The sequence below is a fragment of the Phycodurus eques genome, chromosome 5 (genome assembly GCF_024500275.1).
Source record: "Phycodurus eques isolate BA_2022a chromosome 5, UOR_Pequ_1.1, whole genome shotgun sequence".
NCBI classification, from domain to species: Eukaryota; Metazoa; Chordata; class Actinopteri; order Syngnathiformes; family Syngnathidae; genus Phycodurus; species Phycodurus eques.
In genome coordinates, this window is record NC_084529.1 from 14,395,647 (window position 1) to 14,420,187 (window position 24,541).

General features: G+C 42.7%; 1 protein-coding gene across 1 annotated transcript in view; it reads left to right on the top strand.

Moving 5' to 3' along the window:
- ldlrad3 (low density lipoprotein receptor class A domain containing 3) overlaps positions 1 to 24,541 on the top strand; it is an 81,106-nt gene that overhangs the window by 14,180 nt on the left and 42,385 nt on the right. The window contains exon 2 of the mRNA XM_061677616.1: positions 7,815 to 7,961. Within this exon, the coding sequence (XP_061533600.1) occupies positions 7,815 to 7,961 (147 nt within the window). The remainder of the gene's footprint in view (positions 1 to 7,814; positions 7,962 to 24,541) is intronic.

Genomic DNA, 24,541 nt, shown 5'->3' on the forward strand with positions numbered 1-24,541 from the left:
AAAATAATGCACGTCCACTCTTGATGCTTCATCTAAACCGGAGAATAATTAGTACGTCACTCCACATGTCACTTCAGAACGTGGGCAGCTTAAAAGTATATTATTATTATTAATAAATATTTGTAATATAAAATAAGATAACCTTTATTAGTCCCACAATGGGAAAATTTGCATCGTTTCAGCAGCAATTGTGGATATAGGAAATATAAATATGTAATATAAATAGCATGCAAGAGAAGACACACAAGAAGTACATTGCGCAAAATAGAAAAAAAACTATTGTCCCTACAGTACATAAACTATCCAATTCAATCTGTCAACACTGTTATTTGTTTGTTTGCAAAATAGAGTGCTGAGTTGTAATTTTGTCATTGAATTGGCTTTTCAATTGGTATTGTATTTTTAAATTCAGGGTGTTCACTGTGAAAATACAGAATTTTCCCCTCTTGCTTATATGTAATAAACCGTATATAATGTAGCTCAGAGCTTAATTTGTGTTTTCCTCGACCCATGGTTCATGCATTTTCCTTGTATTTAAAACAAACTGAAGAAAAGACAGACGCTTGGCAAATGAGCAATTCACTCACTATTATTTGAAAATAGCTCTGAGTGTGATGCAGAGAAATTTCTCACCACTGTAAAGTATACTCAAAATAACAATGATCATGACAGTGTCAATCAAAACTGAGCATTATGTCTTTGTAAAGCTTGGATCAGACAACAAGACAAATTTTGTCTTTTACAACTGCACTATGTCAGACGACTGCCATTAAATCTTGCAGTTTCTCTGGCAGATAAGGGCAACACTATGACATGTACTCCGATACCACCGCATTTAGACAACGGCGTGCAAGTATGTTGACAACGGCAAGGACGGGAGGCGATGCGCTGCGTCACAATATGCAATCATATTGTTCAACGTCAAGGTGCGCTGTCGAAGAGGTGTACTTGATATGTCACATTAGACGGAAGATATAAAAAAAAAAATCAAACATGCTAGACTTTTCATTTTGGCGTCGTAGGGCTATCGTAGGGCCAAATCGTTGGTGGTGGATTATGTCACAATACAAGAAGTTTTGTCCTTCCAGAAAAAATATGTGGGCCCGATCTAAGAAATCGGCTGCGATAGCTGATCGTGCCAATATCGGTGCTAAAATCCTGTCGTCTGATCGAGGCATTATGGCACATTTTTGATACAGCTCTTATATTGGATCTCATTTCATTGTGCTTGCGGTAAAAATGTTGGGCCTGGTGAGTGTATTGCGTTATATTCTCCCCCTCACCATTTCCTTTTTCCTCTCCTCACCTCCTTTTATGGCCTTTGTACTCTGTTATGTAAATGATTTCCCGCATTTTATTTATTCTTCTTCTCTACCGGCACTGTGCTGTGTGCTTTCCATAATCTCACTATAGCACACACCTAAAATGCTTAAATCCAAACACATGGGTATTGACCAGGTCGTATGCTATATATTCCATACAATGTGTGCGTGCACGTGTGCGTGTGTATGTATGTGTATAAATCCATATTTATATATACAGTGTACAATGTATATCCATCCATCCATTTTCTGAGCCGCTTCTCCTCACGAGGGTCGCGGGCGTGCTGGAGCCTATCCCAGCTGTCATCGGGCAGGAGGCGGGGTACACCCTGAACTCGGTTGCCAGCCAATCGCAGGGCACATATAAACAAACAACCATTCACACTCACATTCATACCTACGGGCAATTTAGAGTTGTCAATTAACCTACCATGCATGTTTTTGGGATGTGGGAGGAAACCGGAGTGCCCGGAGAAAACCCACGCAGGCACGGGGAGAACATGCAAACTCTACACAGGCGGGGCTGGGGATTGAACCTCAGAACTGTGAGGCAGACGCTCTAACCAGTCGCCCACCGTGCCGCCTACAATGTATATATAAATAATAAATGTAATTACTGGGACAGCAGGCTAACATTTGGTCTGGGTGGGTGTTTGATTTGCCTTTCCAGAGACTTTAGGTGCAGTGCTGTTTCTGAAGTTTCTGATACCCATAGGCAGGGGTGTTGATAGGCACAAAGCTCTACTGGTGCACAGACCCCCTACTACAGTATATCCCCTTCCTCACACACGCATGCACGCACACACGAACTCATGCACAGACACGTACAAAAACACACACACACATTGCCCCACCCCACTGTTTCACTTTTACTAAAACTATTACTTGAGATATTAAAAACAATTACAAACACTTTGAGCATGGCAGCAAATGCATATACTGTATGACATAAACAAATAGGAAGTCAGAACTCTGTTGGTTTAGTATTTCCGCATTAAAACATAGTGCCTATTTTTCATTTACATAAATCAGTCAATCACTTGACAGTGACTCAGCTGTGAAAGTTCCAAATATAGTATGCTATTTTATTTATTTATTAACCTAACAAATAAACTTAATAGAATTTTACTTTGAGTTAAAGAGGGTTGCTGTTGTTGTTGTTGCTGCAGTTGCTGTTGACCAAGAAAATGTTAACAAAGCACCTTGAGGAAGAAAAAAGAAAAGAGCATACTATATTTGGTAACCTTCCTTTAATATGTTCATGCAAGTGAACAACAGTGTGTGCCAATTAAATCACTGAGATCTGTGTAGAATAATTTATGAACAGCCATTTGCAGTAACAGCTCCAGTACTTCATGTTAACATTTTAGCACAATTGAGTTTGATATCAATTTTTGCTTTTGTATTATGCTAATAAGAGACGTTATCATTGTTGGCATTGGAACAGCTTCCTGCAGCATGGCTAATAATGCCATATACCCATTCAGTGTAAATAAATTCAAACAGATATATGTTTTGCCTCAACTTGTTTATTAGCAGGTTTACTGTTTTGTGATGCTTGTCCAACTGGGACAAACTGGCAGCACTACTTTTCTCATGTAACAGATACAACACTTCCCACTATTTTTTTATTGTGCTGTAGACGTACTTCCAACAAGCATGCTAGTAGGGTGTGCCATTAGACAGCTCTCTGACCCCAACGTGTCATTGCAATGTCTGTTGAGAGTTGTGTCGTTGATAAAGACAATATCAGCCGCCTGTAGGAGGTGGGGCCCACCAGCCAGCAGCTAGTAAGGGGCCCCTTAGCGGGTGTTGCTGACAGCCATATGTTGTCATTCCACTGTTAAACCAGTTGTGAATTGCCTTTTGTTCCCCTTCCAAAACTGTCCCTCCTCGCTTGCTGTAGCGTGAGTGTGCAGCATACTTGTTCAGCTTATTTACAAATACGTGCATATATTGCAATGGAATGCAATTACATAGGGGCTTATTAGGTGGCGTTTCTGTGCCATGCCACCCTGTGCGACCATACTCTCGCACATACATTTTAACGCTGCGTGCGTGCATGCGTGCAGTTGACGTAGCAAACGAATGAATGGGAAACATTGTGGTGGATGCGACACAATAACAACTTTCTTTTTTTTATTTCGGCCACACCGGGCTACCGGGAAAACTCTCGGGACTCCCAATGGCCAGTCATTTATACTGGGGCACGTGCCCCAGTGAAAGGATCTGGTGTCTGGTTGAATTCTTTCCCATTCTTGCTTCACATTCTTGCTTGATGTACAGCATCAGCTGTTCAACAGCGCCGTTGTCGTATTTTACGCATCTTAATGCACCACACATTTTCAATGGGAGACATGTCTGGACTGCAGGCAGACCAGTCTAGTACCCGGACTCTTTTACTACAAAGCCACACTGTTGTAACACGTGCAGAATGTGGTTTGGCATTGTCTTGCTGAAGTAAGCAGGGGCATCCATGAAAAAGACGTTGCTTGGATGGCAGCATATGTTTCTCCAAAACCTGTATGTACCTTTCAGCATTAATGGTGCCTGCACAGATGTGTAAGTTACCCATTCCATTGGCACTAACACAGCCCAATACCATCACAGAAGCTGCCTTTTGAACTTTGCGACCATAACAGTTTTTTTCCTCTTTGGCCCGGAGGACACGATGTCCACAATTTTCAAAAACAACTTGAAATGTGGACTCGTCAGACCACAGAACACTTTTCCACTTTGCATCAGTCCATCTTAGATGTTTCTGGGTGTTATTGATAAATGGCTTTTGCTTTGCATAGTAGAGTTTCAAGTTGCACTTACGGATGTAGCGCCAAACTGTATTTACTGACATTGGTTTTCTGAAGTGTTCCTGAGCCTATGTGGTTATTTCCTTTACACATTGATGTCGGTTTTTGATGCAGTCCCGCCTGAGGGATCGAAGGTCACGGGCATTCAATGTTGGTTTTCGGCCTTGTCGCTTACATGCAGTGATTTCTCCAGATTCTCTGAACCTTTTGATGATATTATGGACCGTGGATGATGAAATCCCTAAATTCCTTGCAATTGTACGTGAGGAACATTGTCCTTAAACTGTTCGACTATTTTCTCATGCACTTGTTCACAAAGAGGTGAACCTCTCCCCATCTTTGCTTGTGAATGACTGAGCAATTCAGGGAAGCTCATTTTATACCCAATCATGTTCCCAATTAGCCTGTTTACCGGTGGGATGTTCCAAAAAGGTGTTTGATGGGCATTCCTCAACTTTATCAGTCTTTTTTCCCACCTCTCCCAGCTTTTTTGGAGCGTGTTGCAGCCATAAAATTCAAAGTTAATGATTATTTGCTAAAAACCATAAAGTTTATCAGTTTGAACATTAAATATCTTGTCTTTGTAGTGTAATCAATTAAATATAGGTTGAACATGATTTGCAAATCACTGTTTTCTGTTTTTATTTATGTTTAACACAATGTCCCAACTTCATTGGAATTGGAGTTGTAAATTATGAAGGTTGAATATTAACACATTCTTTCAAGGGGTTTGCAGATTGCTGCGATTGGCTGGCAACCAGTTCAGGGTGTACCCCGCCTCCTGTCCGATGATGGCTGGGATAGGCTCCAGCACGCCTGCGACCTTAGTGAGGAGAAGCGGCTCGGAAAATGGATGGATGGATGGTTTGCAGATTGCTTTCAGTTTTCAGTTAAACTGGATTAGACATTTATATGATATTAAACTGAAAAGCTTTTGAGTTTATATCACATATGGTGGGTGGATCATGGTCTCAAAGATGTGTTTGTTGTTCAGCTGTTAAAGGTCTCCATCTGATTCTTTATGTGACCAATAATGAAAACATCTGCTCATCTTGGAATGTTTTTTTGCCGTGAAAATACAAATACATTTTGACCAGTGGTGAGGAAAAGATAACTAAACCCCACAAATGCTGTTTTGCTTCAAATTAGCCAAATTTCCTTTGGTGACCAGAGTAAGAATGTAGCCTGTAGCTATCTTATGTTGATATTTATCATGAGCCACTAACCTTCACACAAAAAGTAGCACTTTTTGTACTATCCCTGCCTTATCAGTAGCAAGTCTGTCCCTACAATGTTTTACCACAGTTGTTGACAGCATATTCTGGCACATATCCTGTGCTTTACACAAAGCATGAGAAGAAGGAATGAATTTGATGACATGCTTACTGTAATTTCCATTGAATGTTCCCCTGTGAGCATTTCATTGTCCTCACTCATTGAGTTGAGTGGTTAACTGTAATGAGTGGTGTCCCTCAGTGAAGAGAGGGGCACGTTCGTTACCTCAAACTCTGCATGTTGTCCGGTTTAAACACGATTGACTTTGTTGACGTTCGGGAATAATATGGGTCGTGTAGAGCGAGACATAGGAACTCGCAATATGCTTGTGGGGTACTGCTGAAGTTATTATTGACAGTGTTCAAGAGTCATGGGAACACAGGATCTTTTATGGCCCCCTCTCCAATTTACAACAACACACAAATATTTCGCTGTGCTTTCTCTCACGTCTCCAAACCTTCTGTCCAATTATCTTGATGCCTCTCAGACAGAGAACCGTTTGTAGTTATTTTGCATGGTTCCGTGTAAAAGGCGAAGGCTGTTTTCTGCTGTTGTAATTATAATTATACCTATTAGTAGGGTTTTCATTCAATCAAGTGTAAACGCCAAATTATCGGTTCTTTATTTTATCATATTATTATGTTTACACGTACTGTAGGTCCCCGCTAGACATTGCGGAAATTGTAACTTGGTTTTAAACATTATAAATGTACACAATACAGTCATGAATGTGAAATATAGATGCATCTCTGGGCAATATTTAAAATCAATGGGCCATACTGGACAGTGATTTTATGATTTAAAGATTGAGCATGACGTTTGAGGAAGAGGCCATAAATGGATGAAAGCATTTTAGGATTAGGTTTAGGATGACAAGTACAGACCCTATTCTATTTCCTGAAAATGTATTGGTTTTCCAGTCAGGTGCAAACAGACTTCATGTGTGAGGTTTGACCATTTGAGTTTGTGTGCTACCTTTCACCACATCAGGCATATTTGATACCAAGCCATCTTTAAAATGAAATTTTAATGTGGATATAACGGCTGAGTGTAAAACCAATAAAATGTTTATCTTTGTGGGCATTGAACACAATTTCCCTGATAAACCAGAGGGAAGGGAAGCTCTCTGTTAATCAACTAAGACCTGTTAAGAGGCCAAGCAGACGAAAAAATTACAGGGATTCTAAATATGCTAGTGAACCTCTGTCTATTCGCATTTGACAAGTATGCAGGGTTTCAGTAGAAGAGTTAAATTATTCAAAATGTAATTGACTGGGGGGTGATATTTTGTTTTGAAAGTTGACCAAATCAAATGAGCAATGCGGAGCAGACTGTGCTCGAGCTTTGAGGAATCAATCAAAAGTATGCTTTGACAGTGTAACTGGAAAACAATCGGTGTCATTCTTACAATAATCATAATAGCCAATTCTACACGTTTTCATATCTGGCAGTTCATAAATGTTTTTTGCAGGTTCTTTTTTTATATTCCACAAAATCCCAATAATTGCAATGCTTTCCTGTCATGTTTATCGAGTGAGTTTCTTTGTTTCTCAAACTCTCTTTTCTCAATTGCAAGAGACAATTGAGGCTTTGTCCATAATTCCCTCTGATCTCATAAATGTTTTTTCATTTTAGAGAACTGGTGAATGCTGCTTTTTCCCACTTAACAAATGCAATCATTATTTTTTAAACTTACAAACAATAATTGTCTTTAAATACCACTTCATTATCTTAATAAGTTTAAATGTTTGTACTGTCATGGCAGCATGCCACCAACAACATTGAACTTTTGTTTTGATTCATAGTAATCAGTGTGAAGTGTTGAGTTCAAGGCTAACTCACTTGTTTTAGGGTTCAATTTGGGGAATCTTTAAGGAAATGCTTACTGTTGCACATTTTTGCAATTGGAGTTAGTTATGCCAGTAGGTAACTAATGGCTTCAAGGCCCAAATTTCATGACAGCGGGCACAGCTTCTGGGTCTTTTAAGTGCAATGAAGCTGACCAGCCGTACAACCCATTTTCAGCACAGCAGCATAACACTATCCCCTGGTCAGTGCGACACTCATTATTGCTTGCTCCGTGGTGTCAGATCTCAGCTAAAAGGCCATGTTTCACATTTATGCCTATTAACCAGAGTAAAATGCCCCGGAGACTGTCCCGGCTTATTTGGGAAACTATATTCCGCGCATAAATATGTGCCTTTTTGCAATATGTTGTCTGTAATGTCTTCTGATGTAATGTCTTTTGTAAGATTATCCTTATTTTTTACTAAATGGAGACGAATAACTATTTAATATTGACTGTGGGTTTGACAATCACATAAATGCAAATTAAATCCACCTTGCAGGTGAAATTCTTTCTGGAATGGTCTTCCATCTGATTCTCTTCTGTTTGCTTTTTTGTTTTCAGAGAGCCAGCTGCTTCCAGGGAATAACTTCACCACAGAGTGCAACATCCCTGGAAATTTCATGTGTGGAGATGGGAAGTGTGTCCCAGGAGGATGGCAATGTGATGGATTGCCCGATTGCTTTGACAAGAGTGACGAGAAAGGCTGCCGTAAGCCCACTTTATTTGATCATGTTTTTGTCAATACTGGCCCTCAAGAAAGGAATTGTTGATCATTTTTTATTATAACAAGTTTTGACCATGTAGTGGTAAAATGGTAACATAATTGTAAAAAAAAAGAACATTAGTAACAAATAAAAACAGTGTCAGTCTGAATGTGTGTTTCTCAGTCTTAATGTGTGTTTCTCAAGTGGTGCAGTGGTTAGCAGCAAACAAAAAGATCATGGGTTTTGGGCTGTGACACTTTCTGTGTAGAGTTTGAATGTTTTTACTGTTCTTGTGTTTTCTCCAGGTAGTCTGCATCTTCCCAAAGTCCAAAACATATGTTAGATTCGTGGATTACTTTGTTTGTGTGCTTTAGTCAGCACTGGAATCTGTTTTGGATGTACCCTACCTTTCTCCCTTTTGAAACTAGATGGAGGAAGTTTGTATTTTGTCATACTATAAATGGACAGCATGTTGAGTTTTTATGCTCTTCCTGCATCTGTTTTTGAATTTCACAAGGTAGGCCAGATTCCACCTACAGACCAAAAACCTGTACACTTAATGACTCTAAAATAGCCTGTGGACTGGGATATAGCTGAATTTGAGTGAGTGTCTCCTATGTGTCAGCTCCTCGTAATCTGCCTAGGATGTAGCTTGCTTTTTGACTAAAATCTCCTGGAATATGCTCCAGATGCCTCCAACCCTGTACATGCCAGGTGGTATCGATAATGTATGGATCCCTCCGCAAGGAACCACAGGAGCCAAATAACCTCCCAAAGCCAAAGCTCACTACACAGATCAGATTAGCCAGTGTAGAGTGACTTAGCAGGCTTACTGGCCCCATAAAACGGAATGCCAATAGATTGTTCTGCCTCACAAAGTATAATTTGTATCGCCTGTCTTTACGTTTTATTTGTATCTTATCAACTGAAACCTGAGTCTTATCTTATCATGTTCTTTACAGCTGATTGTTTTCAGTTAGAAAGTCATGACCCTCTTGCAGATATTTGTTTTGCGCAGCTCATTTAATTGAGGAAAAATACTTATTGTTTCCCATTCTGTCACTTAATTAAGTTTGCCTGCCTTGGCCTCGTCAGGATGTCCTCCTTCAGTTTTCCTTATGGTTCTCTTGTTCAAACCAACAGCCTCTTATAAATGTTCATTTTTTACATTCCCACATGGACAGAGGTCAAAGTGATCACGTGTCTTTGTTAAATAAAAGTTGCGTGAAAATTAAGGACGTCTAAATTTGTTCTAAAAGCTCTGTAACTGTTTATCCATCCATCCATTTTCCGTACTGCTTATCCTCACTAGGGTCGCGGGGGTGCTGAAGCCTAACCCAGTTGACTCTAGGCGAGAGGCAGGGTACACCCAGGACTGGTCAACAGCCAATCGCAGGGGACAAATAAACAAACAACCATTCACACTCACATTCACACCTATGGGCAATTTAGAGTTTTCAATTAACCTACCATACATGTTTTTGGGATGCGGGAAGAAACTGGAGTGCCCGGAGGAAACCCACACAGAAGAACATGCAAACTCCACACATATTAGAGGAAAGTAATGCACCTTGAGTTTGGAGTTGTGGATAATGAGTGGAATCTAACAAAACACACATCTCACACTCTATATTTAATATTACTTTCTAATGTGATTCATGCAAACTTAACGCAATACAGTTTTCATCTTTACGAGAACTATAGTTTCTCATGTGTAACTGATCAGGTATATTATTGAAGATAATGCATTTCCACTACCTTTCACACCTAACATTAACATAGATGCATTCTGTGTCTGTAGTATTTGGGAACCTTCTATCAATACATTTTTGGGTATGTTTTAATTTTCCATCACTCTTGTTATTAATGGAATTTACTGAATGGTTTTGACAACAATCAAAATAATTCATTTAATTATATTTTACAGAATATATAATAGATAGATATAGTCTGTGCTTCAAAACGGGGAAAAAAACTGTACACCTTAGATTTCATTTGAGAAATAGAGTTGAATTGTTTACTCATATACTGTTTTATTAATCGGAAATATGTTTGAGAACAATGTAAATAAGAATTCAAAGGGTACAGAAATAATAATAATAATATTCCAGGGTGTCTCAATCTATAGTACGGGTTTGCAGCACAAAACCAATGTTTACTTGTGATGGACTTTGCAACAGAGGCCATTGTGTGCAGGCAGAATGTATTAATGTACAACCCCAATTCCAATGAAGTTGGGACGTTGTGTTAAACAAATAAAAACAGAATACAATGATTTGCAAATCATGTTCAACCTATATTTAATTGAATACACTACAAAGACAAGATATTTAATGTTCACACTGATCAACTTTATTGTTTATAGCAAATAATCATTAACTTAGAAGTTTATGGCTGCAACACATTCCAAAGAAGCTGGGACAGGGTCATGTTTACCACTGCGTTACATCACCTTTTCTTTCAATAAACGTTTGGGAACTCAGAATCAGAATCATCTTTATTTGCCAAGTATGTCCTCCGTCCCCGGGGTCTCCTCCCGGTGGGATGTGCCCGGAACACCTCACCAGGGAGGCGTCCGGGAGACATCCGAATCAGATGCCCCAGCCACCTCATCTGGCTCCTCTCAATGCGGAGGAGCAGCGGCTCTACTCTGAGATCCTCCCGGATGACCGAGCTTCTCACCCTATCTCTAAGGGAGAGCCCGGACACCCTGCGGAGGAAACTCATTTTGGCCGCATGTATCCGGGATCTTGTTCTTTCGGTCACGACCCACAGCTCATGACCATAGGTGAGGGTAGGAACGAAGATCGACCGGTAAATTGAGAGCTTCGCCTTTCGGCTTAGCTCCTTCTTTACCACAACGGACCGATACAAAGTCCACATCACTGCAGACGCTGCACCGATCCGCCTGTCGATCTCCCGTTCCATTCTTCCCTCACTCGTGAACAAGACCCCAAGATACTTGAACTCCTCCACTTGGGTCAGGATCTCATCCCCGACCTGGAGAGGGCATGCCACCCTTTTCCGACTGAGGACCATGGTCTCAGATTTGGAGGTGCTGATTCTCATCCCAGCCGCTTCACACTCGGCTGCGAACTGTTCCACTGAGAGTTGGAGCTCACGGCTTGATGAAGCCAACAGAACCACATCATCAGCAAAAAGCAGAGATGCAATACTGAGGCCACCAAACCGGACCCCCTCTACGCCTCAGCTGCGCCTAGAAATTCTTTCCATAAAAGTTATGAACAGAATCGGCGACAAAGGGCAGCCTTGGCGGAGTCCAACCCTCACCGGGAACGAGTCCGACTTACTGCCGGATATGCGGACCAAACTCTGACTCCGGTCGTACAGGGACCGAACAGCCCGTATCAGGGGGTTCGGTACCCCATACTCCCGAAGCACCCTCCACAGGACTCCCCGAGGGACACGGTCGAACGCCTTCTCCAAGTCCACAAAACACATGTAGACTGGTTGGGCGAACTCCCATGCACCCTCGAGGAGCCTGCCGAGGGTGTAGAGCTGGTCCACTGTTCAGGACGAAAACCACACTGCTCCTCCTGAATCTAAGATTCGACTTCCCGACGGACCCTCCTCTCCAGCACCCCTGAATAGACCTTACCAGGGAGGCTGAGCATTGTGATCCCCCTGTAGTTGGAACACACCCTCCGTTCCCCCTTCTTAAAAAGGGGGACCACCACCCCAGTCTGCCAATCCAGAGGCACTGTCCCCGATGTCCATGCGATGTTGCAGAGGCGTGTCAACCAGGACAGCCCCACAACAGCGGCAAGGCCTCCATCCAATCAGATGGAGGCCTTGCCGCTTACATGCAGTGATTTCACCAGATTCTCTGAACCTTTTGATGATATTATGGATCGTAAATAATGAAATCCCTAAATTCCTTGCAATTGTACGTTGAAGAACATTGTCCTTAAACTGTTTGACTATTTTTTCACACCCCATCTTTGCTTGTGAATGACTGAGCAATTCAGAGAAGCTCCTTTTATACCCAATCATGGCACCCACCTGTTCCCAATTAGCCTTGTTCACCTGTGGGATGTTCCAAACAGGTGTTTGATGAGCATTCCTCAACTTTATTTTCTTTTTTGCCACCTGTCCCAGCTTTTTTGGAATGTGTTGCAACCATAAAAGTCTAAGTTAATGATTATTCGCTAAAAAAAAAAAAGTGTGAACATTCAATATCTTGTCTTTGTAGTGTATTCAATTAAATATAGGTTGAACATGATTTGCAAATAATTGTATTCTGTTTTTATTTATGTTTAACACAACGTCCCAAGCGGCACGGTGGACGACTGGTTAGAGCGTCAGCCTCACAGTTCTAAGGACCTGGGTTCAGTCCCCGGCCCCGCCTGTGTGGAGTTCGCATGTTCTCCCCGTGCCTGCGTGGGTTTTCTCCGGGCACTCCGGTTTCCTCCCACATCCCAAAAACATGCATTAATTGGAGACTCTAAATTGCCCGTAGGTGTGAATGTGAGTACGGATGGTTGTTTGTTTGTATGTGCCCAGCAATTGGCTGGCAACCAGTTCAGGGTGTACCCCGCCTCCTGCCCGATGACAGCTGGGATAGGTTCCAGCACGCCCACGACCCTAGTGAGGAGAAGCGGCTCAGAAAATGGATGGTTGGACAACGTCCCAACTTCATTGGAATTGGGGTTGTATCTCACAGGAGAGAAATCTGCCACTTGGCAGGTCAGACAAGACATGGGCCTATATTTGAGCACACAAAGAAAACTAATGCAAGATACAAGTATCCTGTTAATTTGTTTTTATTTTTTGTTTGTTTCAATGAGCAGGCTTTGAGGGCTAATTATATGGGTGAAAAACATTTAAATAATGTCAGTGGCTGTTAGAGAGAGGCAACAGTTCTTAATACTTTTAATAATATATGGGAGTCGACACATACCTGCCACCATTTAAATTTTTAACTGCCCAAAAACCAACAACACATACATTGGGCCCTACAGAAACATGATTTGCTTTATTCACATAAATGACTTAATGAAGAAGCTGTGCGCTGAACAGACTTATTAATTGTGTGTGCATGTGCATGTGCGTGTGCGACACCTTAGGGATAGTGCTAATTTTGCCATATCCACTACCAAAACACAGCGAGGTGTTTTCTCGAGTTTGAAGTTGGCTGAAATAACCAAGTTTGGGCAGTCATAATTTAAAAGCTGTATGATAAAGCTGTTGTTTTTTGGAGTCTGTAAAATGAACACAGTCGCTGTTTCCCCCGCCCCAAAATTAGTCATTTTGATTGGCTTGCGAAGGCTATGTGCGCGGTCATGTGACTGCCTTGTGTCAACTGATTGGTGAATTGGTGACAAATGACATTAGTGATCCTGTTTGAATGGCGCAACGGGCACCTTTTGCGGAAGTCGAAGATGGAGTCTAAAATAGACGCGCACGCTCAAGAATGAATAAATAAAAGTAGCGAACGGCATGTCGATCAATGTAACGGAGTAAAAGTATCGATCCTTCTTTACATTAATACTCAAGTAAAAGTAAAAAGTACAGTGCATTTAAAGTACTCTGACAAGTACAGTTTATGGAAAATGTTACTTGAGTATATGTAATGGAGTAAATGTAACGCGTTACTACCCACCTCAAATCACTTGAAGTGTATGAAGCCATTCATATGCTGCCAAATGTCAAAGGCAAGAAGATAAAATAATATTGCTGCTGAGCATCATTTAGAACATCTGTTAGTATGAGATCAGCTCCTCTCCTCGCTCATTTTTACTGGTCTTATGTTGAGTATCTAAGGCCAGAGTCAATGCTGTTTTTTGTTTGTTTGTTTGTTTTGGTGCCTGTTATCATCCAGCGTACTGTTAAAAGTCCTTTGGACAGGTTAAGTCCACAGACAATCAGTTTGTTTTATAACTAAACGTGTATGTATGCCTTAAACGGAAATGGTGAACCAGTAGACCTAAGAATAATTTTTTCATTAATTACAAGAAATTGTTCCACATGAATTCTACATTTGAGATAGACATATCAATATCTCTAATTTACAACATTTTCTAAAAAAGGTCAAAAGGACCACGAACTCACAATGTGCCAAATGACAGAGAGACACAAAATAGATTCTGACAGAGGAGTGAAGAAGTAAAGCTGACTGAGCCGACTGGGCCTCCGAGCCAGGATTAGCCTCTTTGCCCTTGTCTGGGTAGGGCATGAGCAGGCAAGAGGGGAGAAATGAAAATCATTGGCAGCTAGGGTGAATGGGCGGGACTCATAATGCAATGAGAAGAGATCACAGAATGTGACACAAATGTGGTCGGTTGAGACTGACATGAAAAAGGATTTACATTTCATAGAAATTGCTATTCTGAACTAGTGCGTCATCTTAGACACTGATAATATTTCCATACAATTTGCGGACCCACATTGTCTATGTTTCACGCAGAAAGTAAAACTCAGCGGTGTTTCCATCCAAACTCAGCTGTGTTTCCATCCATAAACTGTACACATATTAAAGGACAACAGGAAACATATCACGTTTCTATTTCTTTTTTTTCTTTGAAAAATGTTTTTTTTCCCCCCCATTACTTTAAAAGCAATCTTTTTTTTTGCTCATGGATGAGACAGTGTCACATTTACTGAAATGCTGCATCTGAGATATGAAAGGCTGATTGTTCGTAAATTGTATCATGCACTATTCTGGATATTTAAAACCAGGTGCTTCTTCCCTGGCTGGTAATGATGTAATGATGCCAAGAGCTGGGCTATATCTTTTGCGGTTTATATTTAAAACAGTAAATCCAGCATTATATTAGCATACAAAGCAAAAAAGCCAAATTCTTCTTCTTTTCCTTTCGGCTTGTCCCGTTAGGGGTCGCCACAGCACGTAATCCTTTTCCATGTAATCATGCATCCTCCTCTCGAACACCAACTGCCCTCATGTCTTCCCTCACGACATCCATCAACCTTCTCTTTGGTCTTCCTCTCGCTCTCTTGCCTGTCAGCTCCATCCTCATCACCCTTCTACCATTACACTCACTCTCTCTCCTCTGGACATGTCCAAACGATCAAAGTCTGCTCTCTCTAACGTTGTCTCCAAAATATCTAACCTTGGCTGTACCTCTGATGAGCTAATTTCTAATTTCATCCAACCTGGTCACTCCGAGAGAAAACCTCAACATCTTAATTTCCGCCACCTCAAGCTCTGCTTCCTGTTGTCTCTTCAGTGCCACTGTCTTTAATCCGTGCATCATGGCTGGCCTCACCGCTGTCTTGTAAACTTTGCCCTTCATCCGAGCAGAGACTCTTCTGTCACATAACACACCTGACACCTTCCTCTACCCGTTCCAACCTGCTCGGACTCGTTTATTCGCTTCCTTACCACACCACCATTTCTCTGGACGGTTGACCCCAAGTATTTAAGGTCCTCCACCCTTGCTATCTCTTCTCCCTATAGCCTCACTCTACCCCTCTACCCCTCTCATTCATGCACATACTTTCTGTTTTACTTCGGCTAATCTTCATTCCTCTCCTTTCCAGTGCATGCCTCCACCTTTCTAACTGTTCCTCCACCTACTCTCTCCTTTCAATGCAGATCACAATGTTATTTGCAAACATCAAGGTCCACGGGGATTCCAGTCTAACTTCTGTCTGTCATGGGTGTGTGTTCCGGTTTTTGTCTTCCCCCTGTTTCACACACCTGCTCCTGAGAGCATTTTCACCACCCATGCCTCGTTCACCCTAATTACCCCTTGCATTTAACCTTGTGTCTCATTCTTTCTCGTCGCCAGTTCGTTGTACCTTGTCGTCGCGTTCCAGCGTTCCTTGTTTCCACGTCAAAGACTCACAGTAAGACTCGCCTTTTTGACTCACGTTTTTGGATACTCTTGCCTTTTTTGGATTGCCTGCCTGTGTACCGACCTCTGCCCATATATTAAACCTCTCTTTTTGAAACTGTCCATTTGTTTTGGAGTCATGCATTTTTGGGTCCTATCCTCTGTTCCGTGCATGACAGAACGAACTGGGCATAACATGGACCCAGCAGACTCAGACCTGGTGCGCAAAGCCCTTCATGCGCAGGGTCAAGGCCTCTCAAAGCAGGATGAGCAGCTTGGTGCCCTCCACCTTCATCTAGAGGGACTATCAGAACATCAGGACAATATGATGAGACAGGTGGCCTCACAGTTTGAAGTTCTTATGAAAATTATTCAAAAGAAGGAACCAGTTGGCACAGCACCCGATGCCGCCACGGTACCAACATTTCCATGTGAAGCAGTCACCATGCAGCCACCTGCCACCTCCGCTGCTGTCTGCCCACAGCTCTCTCGACCGGAGAGATTCTCTGGAGATTCTGGGAACATTAAGCTGTTCATCACTCAGTGCGAACTCCACTTTGAGCTGCAGGCAGCTGCCTTCCCCACCACACCTCCACGGGGAGGTTGTTCTCTCTTTCAGGGCCGGAACACGAGGCCATGAAGGAGTATGTGGAAGAATCACTGGCAGCCGGGATCATTCGATCACTTCATCCCCTGCGGGAGCAGGATTTTTCTTTGTGGACAAAAATGACAAGACCCTGTGACCCTGTATCGATTACCGGGGTCTCAACGAGGTAACTGTAAATAACAGGTACCCTCTTCCTCTCATCTCCACCGCCTTTGAGTTCCTGGGGGGAGCCAAGGTTTTCACCAAACTGGACGTAAGAAATGCATATCATCTCGTCAGGATAAGGGAGGGGGATGAATGGAAAACAACATTCAACATTATGAGTATTTGGTAATGCCTTTTGGACTCACTAACGCTCCAGCTGTTTTCCAAAACCGTGTCAAGGATGTCCTCCGTGACATGTTGAATGTGCAAGTTTTTGTCTATTTGGACGATATTTTGATATTCTCCCCGGATGAGGAGACTCACATTCCGCTCTGTATTGCAGCGGTTACTGCAGAATGAACTTCATGTCAAGGCTGAGAAATGTGAGTTCCACAAGGCGTCCGTTTCTTTTCTGGGTTTTGTGCTGGCTCAAGGTGAAGTCAAAATGGACCCTTGCAAAGTCGATACTGTGATTAATTGGCCTAATCCCACGTCACGCAAAGATCTACAAAGGTTCTTAGGGTTCGCAAACTTCTACCGAAAATTCATCAGAAATTTCAGTTCAATAGCCTCGCCTTTGCATGATCTTACCTCGCCACACAGACCCTTTGTGTGGAACTGAAACTAAAATTGAGCTTTACCTCCACTCACTTTGCCAGATCTCAAACAGCAGTTTGTGGTAGAGGTTGATGCGTCTGATGCCGGTATAGGAGCAGTGCTCTCCCAGAAATGTGTCAAGTTTGGTAAGTTACATCCTTGTGCTTATCTCTCTAAAAAACTGACTCCAGCCAAGAGAAATTATGACATAGGTTACCGTGAACTGCTGGTGGCCAAGGTGGCTTTGGTGGAGTGGAGGCACTGGCTACAGGGGGCACATACTCAACTTTTCTTATGGACCGATCACAAGAACCTGGAATATCTTAAAACTGCTAAGAGATTAAATGCGAGGCAGGCTAGAGAGGCTCTGTTCTTCACTCGATTCAATTTCACATTATCCTACCGACCTGCTTCTAAAAATGGTAAGCCAGATGCTTTATCGCGCATTTTCTGCGCAGAGAATTCTTTGTCCAACCCTAAAACCATTTTGCCCAAGTCATGTTTCGTTTCTGCTTTTGTTTAGGACATTGAGACTGCAGTAAAGGAGGCTCTGAAGAACACTCTTAGCCCAGAAAATTGGCCTGAAAACAGGCTTTATATGGTTCCGACCTTAAGGGGAAGAGTCATCCACTGGGCTCACACTAACCGGACTGTATGTCACCCAGGCATTGCCAAGACACAATTTGTGGTCGAACAGCGCTTTTGGTGGCCCAATGTTAGAAGGGATGTTACCAATTATGTCTATGCTTGCCAGGTATGTGCTGCTAACAAGTCCTCTCACAAATGTCCTTCTGGGGAGTTGCGACCCCTGCCAATACCACAACGTCGATGCTCAGACATTTCCGTAGACTTTGTGACAGGATTACTGGCCTCTAAAGGTATTTCACCACCCTTCTCACAGTTGTGGACAGGTTCTCTAAGATGGCACACTTCATTGCACTCCCGAAACCCCCCTCAGCTAAAGACACTGCCGAATTAATGATACACCAGGTATTCAAGTTCCATGGTTTCCCCAAGAATGTGGTGTCTGATAGGGGTCCCCAATTCATTTTGCAATTTTGGAAGGAGTTTTGCCATCTCATAAGTGCTACCGTCAGTCTGTCATCTGGGTTTCTCCCTGAAACCAACGGACAAACCGAGAGGCTGAACCAGGACCTGGAGACTGGGCTCCGATGTCTCGCTTCACAGGAGCCGCGATCCTGGTCTCAGAAACTGGTTTGGGTCGAATTCTCTCTCAATTCCCTCCCCTCTGCATCCACTGGTCTATCGCCTTTTCACGTTGTGCATGGTTACCAACCATCTCTATTTCCTGCCATAGCCCCAGAGTCCACAGTTCCAGCGGCATTGACCTCGGTGAGACGCTGCAGGAAGACCTGGAAGCGAGCCCGGCAGATCCTGCTGCGCCAGGGACGGTCCTATAAGACCGCAGCTGACCGTAGGAGGACCCCGGCACCGAACTACAAAGTGGGTCAGCGAGTTTGGCTCTCCACCAAGCATATTCCACTCCGGGTGGAGTCCCGGAAGCTTGCTCCCAGGTTCGTTGGGCCCTTTCCCATCACAAAGATCATCAACCCTGTCACCGTGAAGCTTAGGCTCCCAAGGTGGATGCGGGTCCACCCTGCTTTTCACGTCAGCCTGCTCAAGCCAGCCCAGGAGTCCCCTCTGGTCCCGCCTTCCAGGCCCCCTCCACCCCCCCGGTTCGTGGATGGGGGCCCTGTCTTCACTGTGAGGCGACAGTTGTCGTCTCGTCGGAGGGGGAGGGGGTTTCAATATCTGGTTGACTGGGAGGGGTACAGGCCTGAGGAACGTTCATGGGTGCCGTCTGCGTTTATCGTGGATGACTCGCTCATTCAGGACTTCCAGGTTGCACATCCAGGGGCTCTGGGGCCGGCCGTTAAAAGGGGGGGGGGGGGTACTGTCATGGGTGTGTGTTCCGGTTTTTGTGTTCCCCCTGTTTTATACACACCTGCTCCTGAGAGCATCTTCACCACCTATGCCTCGTTCACCCTAATTACCCCTTGCCATTTAACCCTGTGTCTCATTTTTTCTCGTCGCCAGTTCATGGTACCTTGTCGTCGCGTTCCAGCATTCCTTGTTTCCACGTCAAAGACTCACAGTAAGACTAGACCCTGTTCCGATTATCGACCTCGCCTTTTTGCCTCACGTTTTTGGATACTGTTGCCTTTTTTGGATTGCCTGCCTGTGTACCGACCTCTGCCCGAATATTAAACCTCTCTTTTTGAAACTGTCCATTTGTTTTGGAGTCGTGCATTTTTGGGTCCTATCTTCTGTTCTGTTCAGACTATGACCCCAATAACAACATCCCCACCATCAAGCATGGAGGTGGAAGCATTTATGCTGTGGCGGTGTTTCTCTGCAAAGGGGACAGGTCAACTTCACCACATCGGGGGATATATTGGGGAGCCTTGTATCGTGACGTCCTGGATGACAAGTTGACAACCTCCTTCTCTCAGCCAGAAAACATAAAATGGGTCATGGATAGGGCTTCCAGCACGTCAATGACCCAAAGCACACATAGCCAAGGAAATGAAAAAGTGGCTAAAGAAGCAGCACATTAAGGTCATGGAGTGGCCTAGCCAGTTTCCAGACCTAAATCCTATAAATAAATCTGTGGAGGGAGCTGAAGCTTCAAGGTTTCCAAGGCACAGCCTCGAAACCTTAAGGATTTGGAGAGGATCTGCAAAGAGAACTGGTCCAAAATTCCTCCCGAGGTGTGTGCAAAACCTGGTGATGAACTACAAAAAATGTCTGACCTCTGTACTTGCCAACAAGGGGTTCCCCACTAAGTACCAAGTCATATTTTGAAATACTTGTTTCTCTCAGTGAATTGCAAAATAATTTGAATCATTTGTTTTATATGATTTTCTAGATTTTCTTTTTATATTCTGTCTATCAAACTCCTGAAGTTTGCAGATGACACCACTGTCATCGGCCTCATCAAGGACGGTGACAAGTCTGCATATCGACAGGAAGCGGAGCGGCTGGAGCTGTGGTGCGACCGACACAACCTGGAGCTGAACACGCTCAAGACTGTAGAGATGATCGTGGACTTCAGGAAGCATTACTTCGCCACAGCTGTCCCTCACGTTGTCCAGCTGCCTTATGTCAACCGTCGAAACCTTCAAGTTCCTGGGAATTACAGTTTCTCAGGACCTGAAGTGGGCGACCAACATCAACTCCGTCCTCAAAATGGCCCAGCAGAGGATGTACTTCCTGCGGCTTCTGAGAAAGCACGGCCTGCCACCGGAGCTGCTGAGACAGTTCTACACAGCGGTCATCGAATCAGTCCTGTGTTGTTCCATCACAGTCTGGTTTGGTGCTGCTACAAAAAAGGACAAACTCCGACTGCAACGGACAATCAAAACTGCTGAAAGGATTGTCGGTACCCCCCTACCCACCATTGAGGACTTGCACGCTGCCAGAATTAAGACAAGAGCGTGCAAAATCCTCTCGGACCCTCCGCACCCCGGTCACCGGCTCTTCCAGCTCCTTCCCTCAGGTAGGCGCTACCGATAAATGCAAACTAGAGCTAGCAGACATTCCAACAGCTTCTTCCCTCTTGCGATCAACTTCTTAAACACCTAACCTACAATTTCATTACAACATGCTGGCAATTTTTTTACTTGAGTTTGTTGTCACATTTCTGTGGGGCCAATTATGTATTACTCGTGCACTCATTGTAGTTGTCTTGCCATGCTGCACTATTTGCATATACTGGCCACTCATGCCAGAGTAGCATCTGCTCTATTTGCACACTGATTGAGGAGTATCTGCAACATTTGCACAACCAACATTGTCCCAGACTATCGCACTACTCGTCACTTTTAACCGCATACACTCCTTGAAGTCTCGGCACCCTTTGCACAATGGTCATTGCACCGGACTATTGCAATATTAGTCATTCGAACTGCTCTACGTGCTAGAGGACTCTGCATCTTTTTGCAGAATTGTTAAAAAAAAAAAAAAAATGTACCATTACCAGATAACTAGCGACCCTTTACTGCCCAGTGACTGTTTTTTTTTTGTCAATGTCTTTCTGTCTCCAAAGTGTTCTGTAAATTGACTGTCTGTTGTCATACTGGAGCGGCTCCAACTACCGGAGACAAATTCCTTGTGTGTTTTTGGACATACTTGGCAAATAAAGATGATTCTGATTCTGATCCCTGTTAAGATACACCTACAGTTAAAATTATACACTGTTCACGTCTTTTTCAGTGGGTAACCTTACAAAATCAGTGAGGGGTCAAATAATTATTTCCTCCACATTACATCGACGTGATGAACTATTGCTATTTTAGTTTTTTGTGAAGTTTGATGTAAATCTCATGATTATTTTGTTCTCGGCATGGTCATGAATGAGCGAGAGAAAGTTTGTAGGACGTGATATCCTCCGAACATTCAGTTCTCATACGCTCGTACTCTGCCTCATAACTACATTTTCTACTATATCACGTGTAGTAAGTGGAGGACAATTTCAGAAACTCTGTAAAAAAAGATCACTGCTATATTTATTGTCACTACAAATGTATATGCGATAACAGCAACAATGGTGCTTGATTATGTTCTCTTCAGTAATGAGAATAACAGCCTGTAGTAAATTCATTCATTTTAAATTGATAAGTTCATTCAATTACATTTTTGTTTATGATATAATAGTATTAATGAGGGGGGAAAAAAATAGTAGGAAAAGCACTGTTTGCCTGATGAAAATGTAATTTTGGCCTGCAATTGAATTGTCAGGAGCTGTTACTAGCATGTCTTTCTCCCTGTACATTCATGAAAATCTATTGAATTATTACTGATATTTGGCTTGTGCACCTCATGGGTTGTAATCAGTGATGCTGGCTTTAACACCAGCAATGATGATTGCTCTTCTGAAGCCTAGATAGCTTTAACCCAGTACAGTTTGTTTTGTGCCTTTTCACTACGGCACATGGACACGTTACTTTGTAGTTATTCAAGGCACTGATATGGTTTGTATCTTTTAAACCTCGCGTCTGATAGTATTCCTGATCTTCTTTCTAACACCCGGAGTCAGATAACCTTATTGATTGATTTTCCCAATCAATCAATAATCAATAAATTTTCCCCCTTTGAAATTTTTGAAATCCAGTTTTACCTGACCTTCGTACACTTTTTTTTGTGTTAGTCTCTTCAGTCCCTCCGCAGCATGCCTCTCCCACCCCTCTATCAATCATGCATGCTCACCACGACCAAGCCTACCTGTGCTAAAAAAGTTATTCTTTTCTCTGGGGAGGTGAGGAAAGAAAGAGCAGAAGAAGGGCATGGAGGTATATATTGGGGAAGGGCAAAACAAAGTACGCAAATACGCTAGCAGATGCCACCTGACAGGAATTCTGAAGTATGTAGGAGGAGAAAGCACAGAAGAGCAGACAAAAAGTAGTGTTCTGGTTTATGCCAGCTTGAGTTGCTGCACTTCCTGACCTGGATTTGAATTGTTTATTGGTAACTGTGAAAAGGAAAACTAATTATAACATCTCCAAATTGTATTAACGGTGAGTTATTCATTCATTCATTCATTTTCCGTACCGCTTATCCTCACTAGGTTCGTGGGCACATATAAACAACCAACCATTCGCACTCACTTTCACACCTACGGGAAATTTAGAGTCTTCAATTAACCTTCCACGCATGTTTTTGGGATATGGAAGGAAACCGGAGTACCCAGAGAAAACCAACGCAGGCACGGGGAGAACATGCAAACTCCACACAGGCAGGGCCGGGATTTGAACCCCGGTCCTCAGAACTGTGAGGCAGATGTGCTAACCAGTTGGTCACCGTGCCGCCCTTACAAAATCAGTAAGGGATCAAATAATAAAAAGCGGTACAGAAAATGGATGGATGGATGATTTTGTAAGTCCATCCACTGACAAAGACATGAGCGGTCTGTAAATTTAGTCGTAGGTTTATGTTCACAGCAAGAGACAGTATTGTATTGTGTAATGTATTTGCCTTTCATTGAGTTATATTTGATCCCCTACCGACAATAAAGAATTCTGACTGCCACAAACTACTTTTCTCACATTATGAAAGTACTCCTAATCTAAAGTCGACGGCTGTATGAAAGACACCTATCTCAACTTGTTACCTGTCCACAGAATCAATCAATCAACCTCTTCATCATGGGCAAGACCAAAGAACTTTGTATGGACATTAGGGACAAGATTTTAGACCTTTCACAGGGTTGGAATGGGCTACGTGAGGAGGAGACACCTGTTGGTGCAGTAATTAGAAAATGGAAGAAACATGGGATCAAGTAAATATTTCCTCCACTGTCTGTTCAAATCATTATTTTTTTTTCTGTGTGGCGTTTTGTATGCTTGTGTAGGTAATCTCTGGTTCTCCCCGAGTCCATAACTATCCATTTAAAAGTATGTTTGGTCAGTTGAATATGGTATGTAAGGTTGGTTCTCTATCTCTGCGAGTCAGCTTTGTGATTCACTGGTGATCTGTCAAGGGTGTGCTCTCCCGCTAAACCTAAATTAACTCTGATAGACTGTACAAGTGCAAGATCCACTATAAAACTATATCCTCCATTTGTGCATTCCACTGTTATCAGTCACATACTCTGCTTTCGATATTTTCATCTTGTCTGTTTTGTTTCATGTTCATTTGTGCTGCACTGATAAACACTCAAACTAAGTTTGGAACTTGCCCAACACTCTGCTCTCTCATTGTGAAGAAGTTCTACAGAGAGACGAAAAAGTACATTTGGCACAGAGCTTTAAAATGTCAAATGATTAAACACGGGAATGAAAGAGAAGAAGACAGGATCGATATTCTGTCAATTGCTCTGTAAGCGTTTTCCAGCTTGTAAGGGTACTGCATGAAAGTGAAATACGACACCTTCACATGATTAACAAATGAATACTAATATGATTCTGTTTTTCCACATCTTCTACTGGAACTGCTTAGTGCGTTCTTTCATAATATTTGTTGTCTTGTTCTGAATTCCACTCACCTCATAGTATCGGCATTGCATCACGAATTCATCGAAGCGCTGAAGCCCCATCCTTTTGCTGTCTCTCCCAGCCACAAATTTCCCTTCAAGCGCTTGCCCTTCATGTGACTTTTGAGTTAATTGGGAACACAAACACTGGGTCAGGAAAATCTTGCCAACAGCAGGTGTGGTAATGAGGATGTCGATGAGACAGGAAGTGAATAATAGTTTCTCACAGCAATCACAGAGCTGTCTTTACCGAGAAAATCTTAGCCATGTATTCTGCAGAATGCAACATAATGTCTGTAGGGGAAAAGACAGAAGGAAAGTGGAAGAATACAATCCGAAAATTGCGTAAAACTTTGTATACAAGTACATTCTGTTTTTGTCCCTATTATTTTTTCCATACACCTGAGAGCCATGTGTCTTTCCTCCCT